This window comes from Trichogramma pretiosum, unplaced genomic scaffold, assembly GCF_000599845.2.
Source record: "Trichogramma pretiosum strain Unisexual culture from Peru unplaced genomic scaffold, Tpre_2.0 scaffold1, whole genome shotgun sequence".
Classification (NCBI taxonomy): Eukaryota; Metazoa; Arthropoda; class Insecta; order Hymenoptera; family Trichogrammatidae; genus Trichogramma; species Trichogramma pretiosum.
The window spans coordinates 4729006-4744680 of NW_019641703.1; the positions used below are offsets into that span (position 1 = coordinate 4729006).

General features: G+C 44.2%; 3 protein-coding genes across 3 annotated transcripts; 2 read left to right on the forward strand and 1 right to left on the reverse strand.

Annotated features, from left to right (window-relative positions):
• Positions 1–197: 197 nt before the first annotated feature.
• Positions 198–3746, forward strand: LOC106656224 (nucleolar GTP-binding protein 2). Its single transcript, XM_014377032.2, has 2 exons — positions 198–358; positions 549–3746. Exon 2 carries the CDS (start codon positions 554–556, stop codon positions 2927–2929), a length of 2376 nt encoding a protein of 791 aa, XP_014232518.1. The 5' UTR covers positions 198–358; positions 549–553; the 3' UTR covers positions 2930–3746.
• LOC106656230 lies at positions 3728–6538 on the forward strand. The gene is made up of 2 exons (XM_014377044.2): positions 3728–4267; positions 5408–6538. Exons 1-2 carry the CDS (start codon positions 3751–3753, stop codon positions 6169–6171), a joined length of 1281 nt encoding a protein of 426 aa, XP_014232530.1. The 5' UTR covers positions 3728–3750; the 3' UTR covers positions 6172–6538.
• A 1587-nt stretch (positions 6539–8125) lies between these two features.
• LOC106656260 (TBC1 domain family member 19) lies at positions 8126–10518 on the reverse strand. Its single transcript, XM_014377104.2, has 8 exons — positions 10237–10518; positions 10038–10160; positions 9694–9901; positions 9523–9610; positions 9388–9448; positions 8569–9314; positions 8294–8480; positions 8126–8211 (listed from the first exon to the last, which is right to left on the reverse strand). Exons 1-8 carry the CDS (start codon positions 10447–10449, stop codon positions 8143–8145), a joined length of 1695 nt encoding a protein of 564 aa, XP_014232590.1. The 5' UTR covers positions 10450–10518; the 3' UTR covers positions 8126–8142.
• Between the last annotated feature and the right edge of the window lie 5157 nt (positions 10519–15675).

Consider the following 15675-nt stretch of genomic DNA (forward strand, 5'->3'; position numbering starts at 1 on the left):
TAATAAGGTTGATGTTAATTTTACTTCTCAATAATACTGGATGCGAGCTAAGCAATATCCCAACGTGTGTACTTACGTCAATGCGTCCGATGCGCGTCGCTCGATAACTCTCGAGTCTGCCCATCTACACGTGTTTCGACTTTGGCGCTCTGAACTCACTCGGCTCGGCATGCGATGCATTTGTTGCGCAGCACGCCTGTAGCATCGTCTGCGTATTAACCTCCAATTCGACGCTCGAGCTCTACACGCCGCGTGTTGGCACACGAGTTCCAAAGTTTACATATTTAAATCATAGTTTATATATTTTATAAATTTATATTTTTATAGTTTTAACGTTAGTTAATTTTAAAACAAAAAGGTAAGTCTATTCAGAATATTTTAAGAAATGTATGTTTAGAAAAATGTCATGTACATTTATGTACAAATGTGCTAGCACATGTGATGTTTGCTTATTTAATATAAAAAGAAAATAGATTTTCTAGGTTTTTAGATATATAATGAGACACTATTGATTATTGACTAACAAAAATAAATCATTTTATTTGCAGTCAAAATGGCTAAAACAAGTTCAAGCAACCATGCCCCGCGAAAGCAGGGCATCAACAAGGCTGGTCACAGCATGAATCCTGAAAGGCCCAAGGACAGCGTCGCAGGCAAGGGTGTTTCCAAGCTAAGAACCAAAGCTACCATCAAACGTCTGCAGATGTACCGTAATTCCAAGGCAAAGCGTAACAAGGCTGGAGAAATTCTTACGCCTGCACCGTTTCAAGGATGGAATTCTGCTGGTACAATGGCCAGGGTCGAACCATCCCGTAGATGGTTTGGTAATTCTCGTGTCATTTCTCAAAATGCTCTCCAGACATTTCAAAAGGCATTGGGTGAAGTGAAAAAGGATCCTTATCAAGTTATTATGAAGCCCACTAATCTGCCTGTAACTTTACTTCAAGAAGTAGCAAAAAATCAAAGAGTACACATTTTAGAAACAGAATCATATGACAGAGTGTTTGGTCCTAAAAAACAAAGAAAGCGACCAAATTTGAATATTGCATCTTACGATGAATTCACACAGAAAGCTGAAGAAAAAGTTGAACAGTATGATAAAGAAAAAGATGTCAAAGATCACGATCTCATCAAACCCGATACTGGTATGAAAGATGCTGTGAGAGATTGGGTTATGGCTGCTGGACAGAGTAAAAGAATTTGGAATGAATTATACAAAGTTATTGATTCCTCTGATGTCGTTTTGCAAGTTCTAGATGCCAGAGACCCAATGGGAACTCGATCTCCACCAGTTGAAAATTACCTTAAAAAAGAGAAGGCACACAAACATCTTGTATTAGTGTTGAACAAAGTTGATCTTGTACCTACTTGGGTTACCAAAAAGTGGGTATCTATACTCAGCCAGGAGTACCCAACTATTGCTTTCCATGCTTCAATAACGCATCCATTTGGTAAAGGATCTTTGATTAATTTATTAAAACAATTCGCTGTATTCCATAAAGAAAAGACACAACAAATCAGTGTAGGATTGATAGGATACCCAAATACAGGCAAAAGTTCAATTATCAACACATTGAGATCCAAAAAAGTTTGCAAAGTAGCTCCCATTGCTGGAGAAACTAAAGTATGGCAATACGTTACTCTCATGAGAAGGATATATTTAATTGACAGTCCTGGAGTAGTATATCCTCATACAGAATCAGACACCGAAAAAGTTTTGAAAGGTGTCGTGAGAGTAGAGCTTATTCAGGCTCCAGAAGATTACATCGAATCAGTGTTAAAAAGAGTGAAACCAGAGTACATCAGAAAGACGTACAAAATCGACGATTGGACCGATCATGTTGATTTCCTGGAGAAGCTTGCCAGACGAACGGGTAAACTCTTGAAGAAAGGAGAACCCGACGTGAGTCAAGTGGCTCGTATGGTACTGAACGATTGGCAAAGAGGAAAATTACCATTTTATGAAATGCCAACCGGATGCACCGAAGAACATATACCTAAAAAAGATAAAAAGAAGACCGCAGCAAACGCTGAAGCAGCTGAAACTGCTGAAACCACCGAGACTACTGAAAAGGCAGAAACTGCTGAAACTGCTGACACCGCTGATAAAACTGAAGCTGCTGAAGAGGTAGAAAAGGCAGAAAAGACGGAAAGTAGCGAAGCCGCCGAAATCGACGAAACAGTCGAAACCGTCGAACTCACCGATTTGAATGAAGACGCCGACAAATCGGCAATCGAACTTCCGTTCAAAACGATCGTCGATGAATTGGCCGACGAAGTCGTCAGCGACAACGAGGACGCGGAAACCACGAAGACCGGCGACAATCTGTCAACCACCGCCGAAATGACGTTAGAAGATTCGGTTGTTACCGAAACCGAGAACGACAAAACAGTCGACCCGGAGAGTGACGTTTCTAATGACGACGACGACGACGACGACGACGAGATACCGATCGAGAAAGACTCGTTGTTCCAGAGCGCTTACGAACCTGTGGTATCAACCCTGGACTCAGACGCCACAACTTCGGAGGACGAGGCACCGGTTCCTGCTCCCAAGGCCAAGAAAGTCAAACAGATGACTGCAGCAGCACCGGTTCCTGCCGCCAAGGCCAAGAAAGTCAAACAGATGACTACGGCAGCACCGGTTGCTGCTCCCAAGGCCGTCAAGAAAGTCAAGGAGATGACGTCGGCGAGCGGCGCCTTCGAAGTGGAGGAGATCGAGCCCGCAGCAGGCAAGAAGGCCAAAAACAACAAGAAGGCCGAGCCACTGAAGAACAAGCTGACAGCCAAGAAGAGGCGCGCAATCGAGCGCGCGACCAAGAGGAAGACCGTGGGCAGCAACTTCTACGAGACGAGCAACGTCAAGAACCGTAACAGGGACAGAAAAGTGCCGAAGGAAAAGGAGCCAGTGAGGGGCAAGAAGAAGTAAAAAGTGTCATTGATGTCATGAAATCTCATGTAGTTCTCTTATTTTTTATTTGTTGTTGTTACATAGTACGTAACGATGCCACATTAATACGTACGTAAAGTAATTACGACAATATATGTAAATAATGTACATAAGCTGTAGGAGTTTAAAAAAATTCTTCTCAACTTTAGCTGTTCATCACATTTGTTACGTTGATAATATTTAAATTATTATGTATCAATATGAGTCTAAAATAAAAAAAACTTTTCTCAATTTTACAACATAAAATGCAACGTCTCTATTTAATCATCGCAAGTCTATTTTCCTGTTAGCTGCACAATTCACGTATTACATATACGCGCATTAATCATATACATTACACACGCGCGCCAATTTTCGGAGTCGCATCGCATCGTCGTTCGTAAAATAATAATCGATGTGCTGTACCTCGTTCTAGTCCGCGTGCTAATGTCTATATCTGTGTATTAAAGATACGCGCGATATATATAGAGTCACGTGAACTGTCCCACTCACTCTTGTATCATGTGTAGTTTATACTTATATATACACACTTGCCCTCTCGGCGCGACGCGTGGTAGTAAAGTTTGTGCCGCAGCAGCAGCAGCAGACTTTCGGAGTATCGCGCGAGCGAGGCATAGCAGTCTCGGCTCGTCTCTCCAAGCGCCGAGATCGTGTTCCCCCCTACCCCCGGAAATAAAACGACAACAATAGCAAAAAAAAAAATTAAAAAAACAAACAAACAAACAAACAGCGTCGATAATACTAGTTATCGCCCAGTGATTGAGTGCGCGTGAGAAAAAAAAAATAAATAAATAAAAACAATGAGCAACAACAACAACAACGAGATCGATCGGGACGAGTTGGAGTCGCTGCTGCGTCCGCGCTACGGGCCCAAGTGTCGGGTCCTCGAGGCCGAGACCTCGGACTTTCTGCCGCCCGGCGAGAATTTCGCCTGCACCCTGTACAAGGTCGAGGCTCGGGCCAGACGCTCCGAGCACGACGACGACGACGACAACGAGGACGTGCAGCGCCTCAGTCTCGTGGCCAAGACCTTCCCCAGCAGCGAGGCCGTGCTCAAGATCTTCGACTTCAATTGCCTGTTCGAGAAGGAGATCTTCTTCTACGACAGATTGGCGCCGGCGCTGAGGCGGATCGAGCTGCGTTATCGCGCGGACGCCACGGAGGACGACGCCTTCGACATCGTGCCCAAGCTCTACGGCTTCAGGAAGTCGAGGAAGGCCAGCGAGGCAGACGACGACGACAAGGTCGACGACGGGGTGGTGCTGCTCATGGAGAATCTCAAGGCCAAGGGATACTACACGATGAACAAAGTCAAAGGTACGAGGCGTCCGATACTTTTTTTTATTTTTTAACGTCATATAATGCGCGAGATTATAATAGAGAAGCGGAAAGTTACCGAGTCGATAAGAATCTCATCGCATTGTATACGCGATTTGATCATTTTTCTTTTTTTTTTCCTTCTTTTTTCTTTTAAAGCTCTAATCATCGTCGTCTCTATTTACACGAAAATCGATGTAACGCAACCACGCGCGGCGATCGGTATGAAATTCTCTATACAAAAGATAACGAAAATCCGCTTACGAATAAACGAGCGTGCGGAACGCGTACATACATAACATTTTCAAGTGCGCGCACGAGCGGTATACATAATAATGCTAACGATTATATGTGTGTGCGTGTGCGTGTGTACGCGTAACGCGTAAATTTGCGCGCGTAAATCAAGCGCACTTTCTACGATCCGCGCGCGGGCAGCGCAGCATCGCGACGCGCATTCTTTGACGAAAAACTCTTATACGTGACGTATTACGCGTACGCATTTTCACACGGATTCTCTGGGGCTCGAGAGTAAAAAAAAAAAAAAAAAAAAAAAAAAACTCATACACATCTGATCGTTAAAAAAATGCAACATCATAAGAGCACTGGAGCCGCTCACTCGCGCTGCACCTCCTCCCGCGAAAAATGTGCGGAGAGGGAGAGACACCCGTGCACTCGTTCAATTTCTCTTTGACTTTCGCCTTTCACGGAAGCGCTTGTATACATTTTATTTATATATATCTATATAAATGCACACGCACACGATCGTTAAATGAAAGGTCCCCGTGCTTATCGTTTATCCTACCGGCGGCGGCGTGTTATACCGGACCCCGCGAGCGAGCGATCGATCGGTAGTGGCGAGCGTGAAATTTTAAGAAAGTAAGATCGCTTACGCACGCACACACACGCGTATGCGTTTATGATGTCATGCGCGGCGAGCGAAATTCAAGTGCAGAAAACGACAACAAGCACAACAACACCAAAAATAATGATAATGATAATTATACAAGTAGCTGCTGCACACACGCTCGAGATCGTGTATAATCCGGGTTTTCCATGCCACTTACATAATTTCCGCATTCTCTCTTCTTTGTGTGTTTGTTGCATGTTTCCCGACTACCTCTGTACTTATACGCTGTGCAGGTCTCGACTTGGCTCACTCGCGCCAGGCCATACTCCATCTGGCACGCATGCACGCCCTCTGCGTCGCCCTCAAGCACCACGAGCCGGACTTCTTCGCCGCGGAGGTGGTCAAGCACGCCCGAGTCGCGCCCTTCCACGAGCCCGAGGATCGCGAGGATCTGTACGAGGTGATGCGTCGCCTGCTGATGCTGGACGAGCGCAACGCCCCGTACGCCGACCAGATCGCCAAGCTCCTCGGCGCCGAGTACAAGGCGGGCTTCTTCCTGTATCGGGCCCCCGAGCCCTGGTGCTCGATCATGCACTTCGACTTCTGGACCAACAACGTGCTGTACCATCGGGACGAGGCGACGGGCCTGATCGACGACTGCAAGTTCATCGACTTTCAGAATTACGTGTACAACAGTCCGCTGCGCGATCTGCCCTACTTCCTGTGCTCGAGCACGGAAGCTAAGGTGATGCGCGATCATCTGGACGAGCTGCTCGACCTCTACTACGAGACGTTCTGCCGAGTGCTCGCGAGCGTCCAGTATCCGAGGCCCGAGGCCGTGTTCACGAGGCGCAGCTTCGACGAGCAGCTCAAGATCGACGCCAAGCTCGAGTTCTTTCACAACGTGCTGGCGATCAAGTTCTTCTGCGCGGAGATCGACGCGAGCTTCGAGCCGGGCCAGATCGACGCGGTGATCATCGACAGCGGCGTCAACAAGACCGGTTACGACAAGTGGCACAATATCGTCCAGACGTATCTGAGAAAAGACTGGTTGTAATTTCGAACGAGCTGCGAGGAAAGAAAGAAAGAAAGAAAAAAAAAGAACTTACGTGAGTAATTGCGCGCGCGGTGGTACTTATGTACTTACGTTTTATACGGATGACGACGACGTTTCTCGATCATATGGTACAAATATTTTATAACTGTATTTTAGTAGTACTGCAGAAATTTTAACTATATTTTTTAATTATAATTTATAAACTATATTTTTAGTAGTGCTGCAGAATTTTTAAGAATGATGAATTGTATTGCGTTTCTTTTTTTTTATCCTGCTTTGTACAATTATCGAAACGCACACGCTGATTTTTGTATCGAATGTTAACATTTTTTATTGGATTAATAAATTTTACCTCTTTTTTTTTCTATTTTCGTCTGATTTATTTTCGTAAATTATATTACAAAAATAACAATAAGCCCTCGAAATAAGATGAGTCAGCACGTGATAAGTAACTGTGTAGCAATTGTATATTCTGATTATGGTACAATGTAGCAGTTATGTACACAAAACCAAGCATATTTTTAGCTCTGTCAATGCCTTTATCAAGTGATTCTTTATTCGTGCGATACAAGTAATCTGATGCTTCAAAGAAATTAATTTGAATGTCACGTACTCTAAATCGGTCGTCGACATTTGGCCAGACCTAAATTACGGAGCAAAAATTTTTATTCCGCTGCGTGTTTGGGTAAGCAAAGTGTTTATTGCTAAGCGCGATTTAATTGTTAAAAATAATTAACGAAAAAAAATTTTTTCAAGTCTATCACATAAGTAACACTAATTATTGTTACGAGATTGAAAAAAACGCGAGGGTAAAAAAATTTGTTTCTTTTCTACCACGACCAACAATATGATTAATCAATAATCTTATTCGATTCATTATTATATAAATTATGCAATCTTTATTATGAAATGAGTAAAAATCGTATTAAATTAGACACACTACGTGTTTCAAAATTCATTGTAAAATAATTGTCGTCGTTGAAAAATTACCAGGTTGCTAAAACTTGAGCTTTATATTTGAATCTAGTAAGATGTGAGAGCGTTCTATTCATTCCCTTCGATATATCTCCTTTTCTAAAAAAAATGTGTCGAATTGATTGATGACAATTTTTTATATAATATTTACAGATATCGAGCAAATCAAACTTACCGATGTTTTTTTTTATTGTTCTGAGAATCCAATGATTTGGATGATATTTTCCTTAATTCTTACCAGCCAGCTTCCATTGATCATCTCCAGCCGCTTCTCTCATGATTTCTCGTTCTTCTTGGTCCCACGTGGGATCATCGGAAACGTTTTCGGCCATCATACCCTCTATTTCGCGCTGTTCGGCTAGCAATTCAGGATCTTGAGATAACGGATTATCCGACACCTTAGGAGGAGGAAGCTGAGGTGGATCTTGGGGGGCAGCCTCGATATTCGTAACGGATAGCAGGAACACTTGAATGTAAGTCGTTCGAATTTATACAAAAACTTGTACTAAAACAGGACAGTTGAAATGGCACAAAGAATAAAAATCGTCATTACCGGTCCCGAGGAGGAATAATAGCAGCGAAGATTTGAACATTTTGCGGATATGAACGACGCTCGAATGAAATCGAATTACTCTGAGCGCGATTCCAGCCAATGCTCGTTTAAGTAATCGTTATTCGTATGATTTATGCGTTCGATAAAGTTTACGATCGTGTACGTACTTTTTTCGTCTAGGCGATCTCGTGCGTAAGCACATAAAAATGTTTTTTCAATTAATCAAAGTCGATTTGCGTAGATCGAGAAAACGAGATCGTTACTCGGAAATCTAATAAAACGTGTATACAAGACTTATCCAAAAGTGATGAGTTTTTCAATCGATAGTTATTCAAAAGAATTCTCAAAGTTTTGGAAAAAATATTTTTTATTCGTCGAAGCAGTCGAATCATTATTATTATTTTTTTGTTTTTTCGTTGATTTTTAGACGCAGCAGCTCGACCTCAATCTCTCAACAGACTCAACTGCAGCAACGGCATGACTTTGATCGATGACAAATCGGCCAATACCGCCTGCGAAAAACGATCAGAAGTCATCGTTAAAAATTTAATCGGTTTATAATTTACGATCGGTGACTCGCACCCCCACACCCACCTCGACGTTGTGCACCGTGTTGACCTGCATGAGATTGTCCTTGCGAAAGCTGAGTATGGTCGCGGCGAGCAGAGCGACGATCTCGAGCGAGTCGTAGGCCAGCACCAGGTCCCAGAGGTAGAGCAGCTGCTCGGGCGGCAGGTGGCCGCTGAAGCCCCGCATCAGCCACTTGAACACGACCTTGACGCTAAAAAGTGTAGTTACAAAATTTATATCTATCAACGATCGATACAATTATATTTTTTTATCATTATGATGGTCAGTTTGCAACTAACGGCGGTATGTGCAGATTGCGAAAGTGGGCCCAGAGCTCGGGCTCGTGGCACTGCAGCAGTCGCTCGAAGCACAGGCAGACCGCGACGATGCCCTGCTCGTGGCTCGACACCGTGTGCAGCCTGAACCAGTAGCGCAGATAGAAGGCCCGAAAGGTGAAGTAAATGGCGCACGGATCGTCGTACAGATAGCAGAACGGCGTGGCGTACATGGTGAAGCCGTGAAAGGGTATCACGCCGCTCGGCGGAAACACGAGGGTGTTCTCCAGCGTGGCGGGCTTGCCCTGGAGCACGGCGTGTATCACCTGGCCGCCGGCGCACTTGTCCCTCGTCACCGAGGGCAGCACCTCGCTGTCGCGCGAGAAGCTCAGCATCGTCTTGTAGAGCAGATCCTCGAACACGAAGTACTGGTCGTCGTTGCTCGCGGTCAGCTGGACGTCCTTGATGATCAGCTTGTCCACCATGATGTCGTACTGCAGGACCATGGCCTTGAGCTCGTCGTAGTAGTCGGCGTCGGCGTCGCGCACCACCGAGCCCAGCACCAGTGACCAGAGACGGCCGCGCAGCGCACGGGGACAGCCGCGCTTGAGAAATTCCTGGGCGACGGGCGCGTGATTGGCCTTGAGGACTTTTTCGCCCAGATGGATGCGCTCCGCTTCGAAATTGGGGCAGTGGGCGAGGCTGCTGGGCACGTTGCCGTTGACGCCGAGCAGAGGCTCGCCGCGGGATAACTCCTCGTACACGTCGCGCTGCAAAGATGCCGATTTTTTACTCGATGTAGATTTCGATCGGTATATATATTATATGGATAGATCGACGTACCAACTGAGCGAGCGTCTTGACTTTGATCTGTATGTGGCTGAATTCCCAGTTGAGCTCGTTTCTGAAGCAACGCGATTCGTTAAATACGAGATTACGATATTATTATTATTCAAATAAGACATACTGTGATCTTACGGCTGCTTTTTGAAGGTCGGATCTCTCAGCGAAAACAGCACCTCCAGAAAGTCTTTCGGGGCGAACAGCGGCCTGTACTGTCCCAGATCTATACAATCAAAAATGATGAAAAATAATAAAAAAAAATCATGCACCAATTATAATGTAAATTATATGAAATTCATTTCAAACCAAAATCGCAGGTACTGAGCTCGTTCCACTTCTCCGCGAGCTCGTCGCGATCCGCCGCGGACCTCAGCCGCGCCAGCGGTATATTCAGCTCGTTGCACATGGAATTCAGTGACTTCTGTATTCGACGCTCCCACTGCATCTGCGCCTTCTTCAGATAGCTCAAATCGGCCCCGTAGACGTTGGCTTGCTCTTTGGGCTCGTCGAGCCTCTGTACGTATATATGATAAAAAAAAAAGTAAGTCGAGTCGCTTGCAGCAGTTTCGGGTAGGGTGGGGTTGCAACAATAACACAAAAAAAAATAACAGCGGAACGTGTTGATATTATTAAATAGTAGGGTTTATAACCTGCGACCTCATCCAATGGAAGACGGTATTTCTTAGCTCGGTTTCTAAACCCTCCCTCTTCAGAGCCTCGAACAGTGTATTCTTGAAGTCGTCCTTTTTCACGGCAGACGACGCTACTATCCTCTAGAAAACGATTTATAATAAACGCAAAGGAGGCTTAATCAATCAATAGCATCAACCATATGAATGTGTCATGTACTTGTATCTCGCTGTAAAGCTGCTTGTAATTGCTCATGCCCTGTATCTCCAGGCTCAATTTTTCGGCCATCCCTTGGAGCTGTTGAGCTTGATCGCTCGCCACCGCCGTTGTCACCTGCTCCTCCTCGTCCCTCACCTCCTGACAGCTATTTTTCGCCTTCTTCGTCCTCCCACCGCTCGCTGGTTGCTCCGTCGCGAGTTTTTCCTTCTCCATGCTCCTTCTTTCGAAAAACCAAAATAAAGATCAACCGAAACGCATAGCGTAAAGCTCGTTTTCACTCGATGATCGGTCGCACGACTACTCGTACTGGTTACTGCTGCGACGCGGCGCTGCTCGTGGTGTGCATGTTACATTTGTTTACGTACGCGTGTGTGAGTGCGCGTCCGTGCGCGCATAGAAACAGGTGCTCTTCGTATATATGCAAGGTGGTATTTTTTTTATCTCGCGATCTGTTTTTTTTTCTTTCTTCGTGAATAAAATCCATTTTCTGTTTTTTCTCGTGAACGCGACAAGCTCGCCACTTGTTTGAACAATTTTCGACATTCAAAGGTACAAGCACGTAGATCGAAGTGCATTAAACGTTCATGAAAATTCAACTCATTATGATTTTTGCGGTGTCGTTCGATGACTATTTTTAATCTCACGAGTATAAAGATGAAGTGGGCCACGTTTATTTATTGTGTAATAACTTGTGCGCGGTGCGACCAACAAAATATTTTTAAAAATCTAAAAAGTATTTTTTTGGTCGATACCTCCGAGACGGAATGTAAAAGAGGATTCACGCTAATAATGGTTACTTATGAGTAAATTAAAATATAAGAAATATTTCGTTATATCCATTGAATCAAAAATATTTCAGAGAGTTCTTCTGGAAAATTGTCATCAAACGATGAATACAGGTAAAAAAGATGTTATCGTTTTTGGAGAGTGGAAAAATTGTGAAATGCTTTCTTATAGACCTTTACCTTTGCTCATTTTCAATGTGATTCGAATTAACGATACCTTAAAATTGGAAAAATATCGCCGATTTGTGAATATCAGGAAATCGAATTCAACCATATTGGACAGAAAAGTTCATCCTGTACAAATAGTTTTCATAAGAATTAACTCAGGAAAGGAACTGTTGCATTATCTCACCAACTTTCGAAACTCTATTTTTTGGAACAGTCGTGCAACGCTTTTTATCGTCGATAAAAATTCGACTGATCCATGTTTTATCTCGTATGAGACATTGCACATAGCTTGGAAATTTAAGATATTAAATGCTTTTTATCTGTGTAAAACTAACGGCGACAATCTCACGTTGTATACTTACAATCCTTACGCATCGATCGCATCGACATTTTGGAAGTCGAGCAAAAGTTCAAAATCAAAAAGTGAAAAGTTGACTTTATTTTCGCGCGGGATACAAATTGATTCGCCGGAGCGAGGTAAATTTGTGATTGGTAATTGATCGTCGATAAGAGATCGTATCATTTTGAATTTCTTTATTTCCAGATGAAAGAGAGTTCGAGTTATGTCACTTTGACCGATCGCGAGATTTAGCGGGTTACGAATTATTTTTGAGCGTGGAAACCTTACTAACGATATCAGACCCCAAAAATTTATCGGATGACGATCTCGCGCGTATAGATTTCGAAATATATTTCTCACTCATGAAAATAATAATTCAGCATATAAAGGCCACGTATCATATAAAAATATACCCTTATTACGTCGCTCCGTTCGACGAAAACGGTGATCCCCAAGGATCGAGCATGGATATTATTTCTGGAAAAATCGACATCTCCGCTCGACCCAGAGTCATAGACGAGCATTGGAAAATGCAGACCGATTTCGTCAAGAACAACGTCGTATACATAGTATCGCGTAAAAGTGTGACCAGCCGTTTGAGAGTCATGTTCGCGTCGAAGAATAAGGCCTCCGGCGTATTTGCGTGCGTAATATTTTTCATGTACGTGATTGCATTGCGATGTATTTTCGAGCTGTCCTGGACTCGCTCTTTCTTCGAAGTCGTTCGATTGTTTTCCCACTCGTTGCAATCGAGCATTTTCACAAAAGCTCGTGGCGCGTCGGAGAGAATTCGGATTCTGGCGATGATCGTTCTCGCGTCGCTCGTCGGCACTTACTTCCTGACGTCGTTGAGCGCCCTCGGCACAATTACGAAGGCCCGTTCGGATTTCGAGACCATGAGCGACATATTAAGAGACTCGGACTATACGATTTACGCTTCGAAGGTGAATCAGCAACGAATGCGCCGAGCAACCGGCAAAGAAATTCGCGCGTACGACGATATCGCGTCGTGCTTGGAGATGCTCCGCGACGACGAGCGGGTGGTGTGCTTCGGGAATCCGCCACAGTTGAATCTTCGCGGAGTCCGCGAGACCGAGGCGATACACGTGTCGAGGCCGGTTCCGATGCCGTTCGACGGCTATCACGCGGCACCGGATTGGCCGCTGTTGGCGCGATTCAATCGGATGATCCGTCGAATCGGAGAGGCTGGAATTACCATGCATTACGCGAACCGAATAAGGAAGCTCGCCGCTGGTCGCGATAAGAAAACCGATCGGGGTAGCGAAGTGAAGGGGGCGGCTCTCGTTTTGTTTTGCAGTTGCGGAGTTGCGACATTGATATTTCTATTGGAAATATCGAAAAAACGATTTTTTATGAATTTATCTATTTTTGTATAACGTTTTTGATGAATGGATTGCTAATACTTTGTAATAAAAATTATATTTAAATCGAACTATATTAAAAACAATTCAGAGACATTGAATAATTCTTTTTTGATTTAGATACATGAATTTTTCAATTTTTTTTCTTCTTATCTTGCGCTTTCTAAAGCACAGCTCTTACCTTGCAGCTTATGCGTTATATATAGTCGCAACTACAGCGTCCGCGAATCTCACCGCGAACCCCTACTTCTCTGACTATTCCTGGACATCGCCTGCAAACGAATGAAAAAAATCATCGATACAAAAATTTCAAACGCTGTGCTAAAGGCATCGTGCTAAACCCACGTGTATGTTGTTATAAACAGGATACATGGTCACGATGTAAGGATCGCTCGCATCCCTGAACACCGTCTTCACAGCTCCGATGTAAAAGTCGTCCGCCGTCTTTCTCTCAATGTTGTACGCCACGCCGATTTTCCGCAAGCCCAGAGAGTAAATATCCGAGAGCATGGGGTACGTGTGGCTGTAACGCAGCGACTCCATGACGCCCGCCCCGCCGTCGCGTTCCAGCTGCTTCCACAGCGTCTCGTCCTGGTCGTGATCGCTCTTGAAGCCGGACTTGAAGCCGCTTCGGGAGAAGCACTTGATGCAGTTGACGCGGCCGAGGCCGTCGCAGCCGCAGCTCTTTCTCTCCACGTGGGAGCGCGGGTGTCCGTTGCGCGCCGACACCGACCAGTCGAGCAGCTGCTTCGCGTCGTGTATCGAGCGCACGGAGATCGACGCGCCTCCGGAGATTTCGTCTGCGCGAGAAAATTTATACGAGTTATTCCAAAGTTTCGACGACGATGATCATGTCATTTTCGATGCGAAAAAAAAACCTTCGAAAACGTAATCTTTGCCGAGCAGACGAGCTCGATACACTTTCACGAGGATCCGTCTGGCGGCTATGTCCCTTAGATCAGCCGCTGGATATCCCGTCTGGTCCGAGATAACGTCGAAGGCGCAATTGTGTCGATGGCCACCGCTGCAACTGGAGCTGCCACCGGCACCGTCGCAATTTCTCGGCTCGCTTCCATCGACCAGCGCAAAGTGACGTTTTTCTCTCGAATACTCGAGGCTTATTCGGGGCTGACGATGAAAATCGCGCCCGAACAGCCAGACCTCGTACTCGTTCTTGAACCAGCAGTTGATTGGTCGCCTCAGGAAAAGGCTGAGTTCGGCTATGTGGGATTCAGTAGCTGGCCCGTGAACGATGGACAAAATCGTCTCGCCCTGGATTGGTTTCATGGTATTATTGACGCGTTCAATGAATTTTAATATTTTACTATTTTTTTTATATTTTTTTATCGATTTATTTTTGATTAATCAACTTGTTAATTTTGAGCCGAAATGATAGTTAACAAATTTTGATGAGTCCGAAATGATAGTTAACAAATTTTGATGAGTCCGAAATTAAAGGTTATCGGGGACTGCTCGTGGCAATCTGAATATACTTACTTTCTATTTTTTGTAAAAAAAATTTGATGTTCCATTTTTCGTTATTTTTGAATTTTCGTTATTGAAATTTCCACTGAATATAAACCTTCTTGATCACTAGTAGACGCACTTCACGCGCGTTAATTTCAATTTATATTCACAAAGTTTCATTATGCTCTATTTTATTTCGATTTTTACTTTGGTAAATCGCCAGTTTACGTCCGATCACTGATACGAAACTAAGCATTGTTGAGCGAAGGGTTAGTACTTGCATGGGTAAGTACCTGGGAATCCCCCGTGACGTCGGGAATCGTAGCATATCGTTTGTTTTTCGTCGACTACGTTTTTGTTACACTACGCCCCTATCGTTGAATTGACTGAATTTTTGAATTCGAACATATGCATTTGCCGTTTAAATTTATTTCAAAAAATAAGATTCGAAGTGCGCTCATCGAGACCATTCCTACAACGAATTTTTATTCTTCATGGAATCGTTGCAAAGAAAAATGAAACCATATACTATAAGGGTCAATTTTAGACCCATTCCACTGCCTTATTTCCATCAGTATAGTAAAAAATGAAGATAAGGAGAAAAATTTATGATTATTTGAACAATTTTCAGTTCCATTTCCAACTCCATTTCCAGACCAATCTTGGATTGAACTTGTGTCTGAAACTTCTTTGCCGATGATCGATAGTTTATCAAAGTTCGAAACTAACCTAAAAGTAAATTGCACAACGTGTCAATGATAGGAATTCTATATTCATATCCGAGCGAGCCGCTGCCCCAAAAAAATTCGTCGATGACTCAGCGTATCGATTGTGACGACCTCTATTAACACTCTTAGTTGCTTGTGCTGCCATGTGAACGCGTCTTAACCTGCTACAACGGGCCACCTGGTCGATTGGTCTCTCCCACTTTCTGTATCTCGCACACAAAGAGAAAGTTCCGCTGCGGCTATATACATCGACGCGTATAGGCCATGCCACGTCACGTGAACATCGTACGATCGTGATGGATGCGGGTGATTGTGGGAATTTTCAACGCGTGTCCAACGGAAGTAACGATGTAACGGGTGGATTTCTCTCTAAACAGCCCAACGTGTCGCTTACGTTCCGTGACGTGGCCACTTTTTTCTGGGTTTCGAAAATTGGCGGCAAAATGCCATCGGTCCTGAATAGGTTTCCGAGTATTTTAGCGAATCGCGAACCCGCTCGATAATCATGATGTGCGAGGACTACGATGGACGGTGGCACGTATTCCAGTGGAATATTATATTATTCCACG

Bases quoted from the DNA above. Each gene is read 5' to 3' on its own strand.
- LOC106656224 (XM_014377032.2), top strand. From the start codon at position 554: ATGGCTAAAACAAGTTCAAGCAACCATGCCCCGCGAAAGCAGGGCATC.
- LOC106656230 (XM_014377044.2), top strand. From the start codon at position 3,751: ATGAGCAACAACAACAACAACGAGATCGATCGGGACGAGTTGGAGTCG. The intron at 4,268-5,407 runs GTACGAGGCGTC...TACGCTGTGCAG, and splicing joins CACGATGAACAAAGTCAAAG to GTCTCGACTTGGCTCACTCG.
- LOC106656260 (XM_014377104.2), bottom strand. From the start codon at position 10,449: ATGGAGAAGGAAAAACTCGCGACGGAGCAACCAGCGAGCGGTGGGAGG. The intron at 9,902-10,037 runs GTTATAAACCCT...ATATACGTACAG, and splicing joins TCCATTGGATGAGGTCGCAG to AGGCTCGACGAGCCCAAAGA. The intron at 9,449-9,522 runs GTAAGATCACAG...GCGTTGCTTCAG, and splicing joins CCGACCTTCAAAAAGCAGCC to AAACGAGCTCAACTGGGAAT.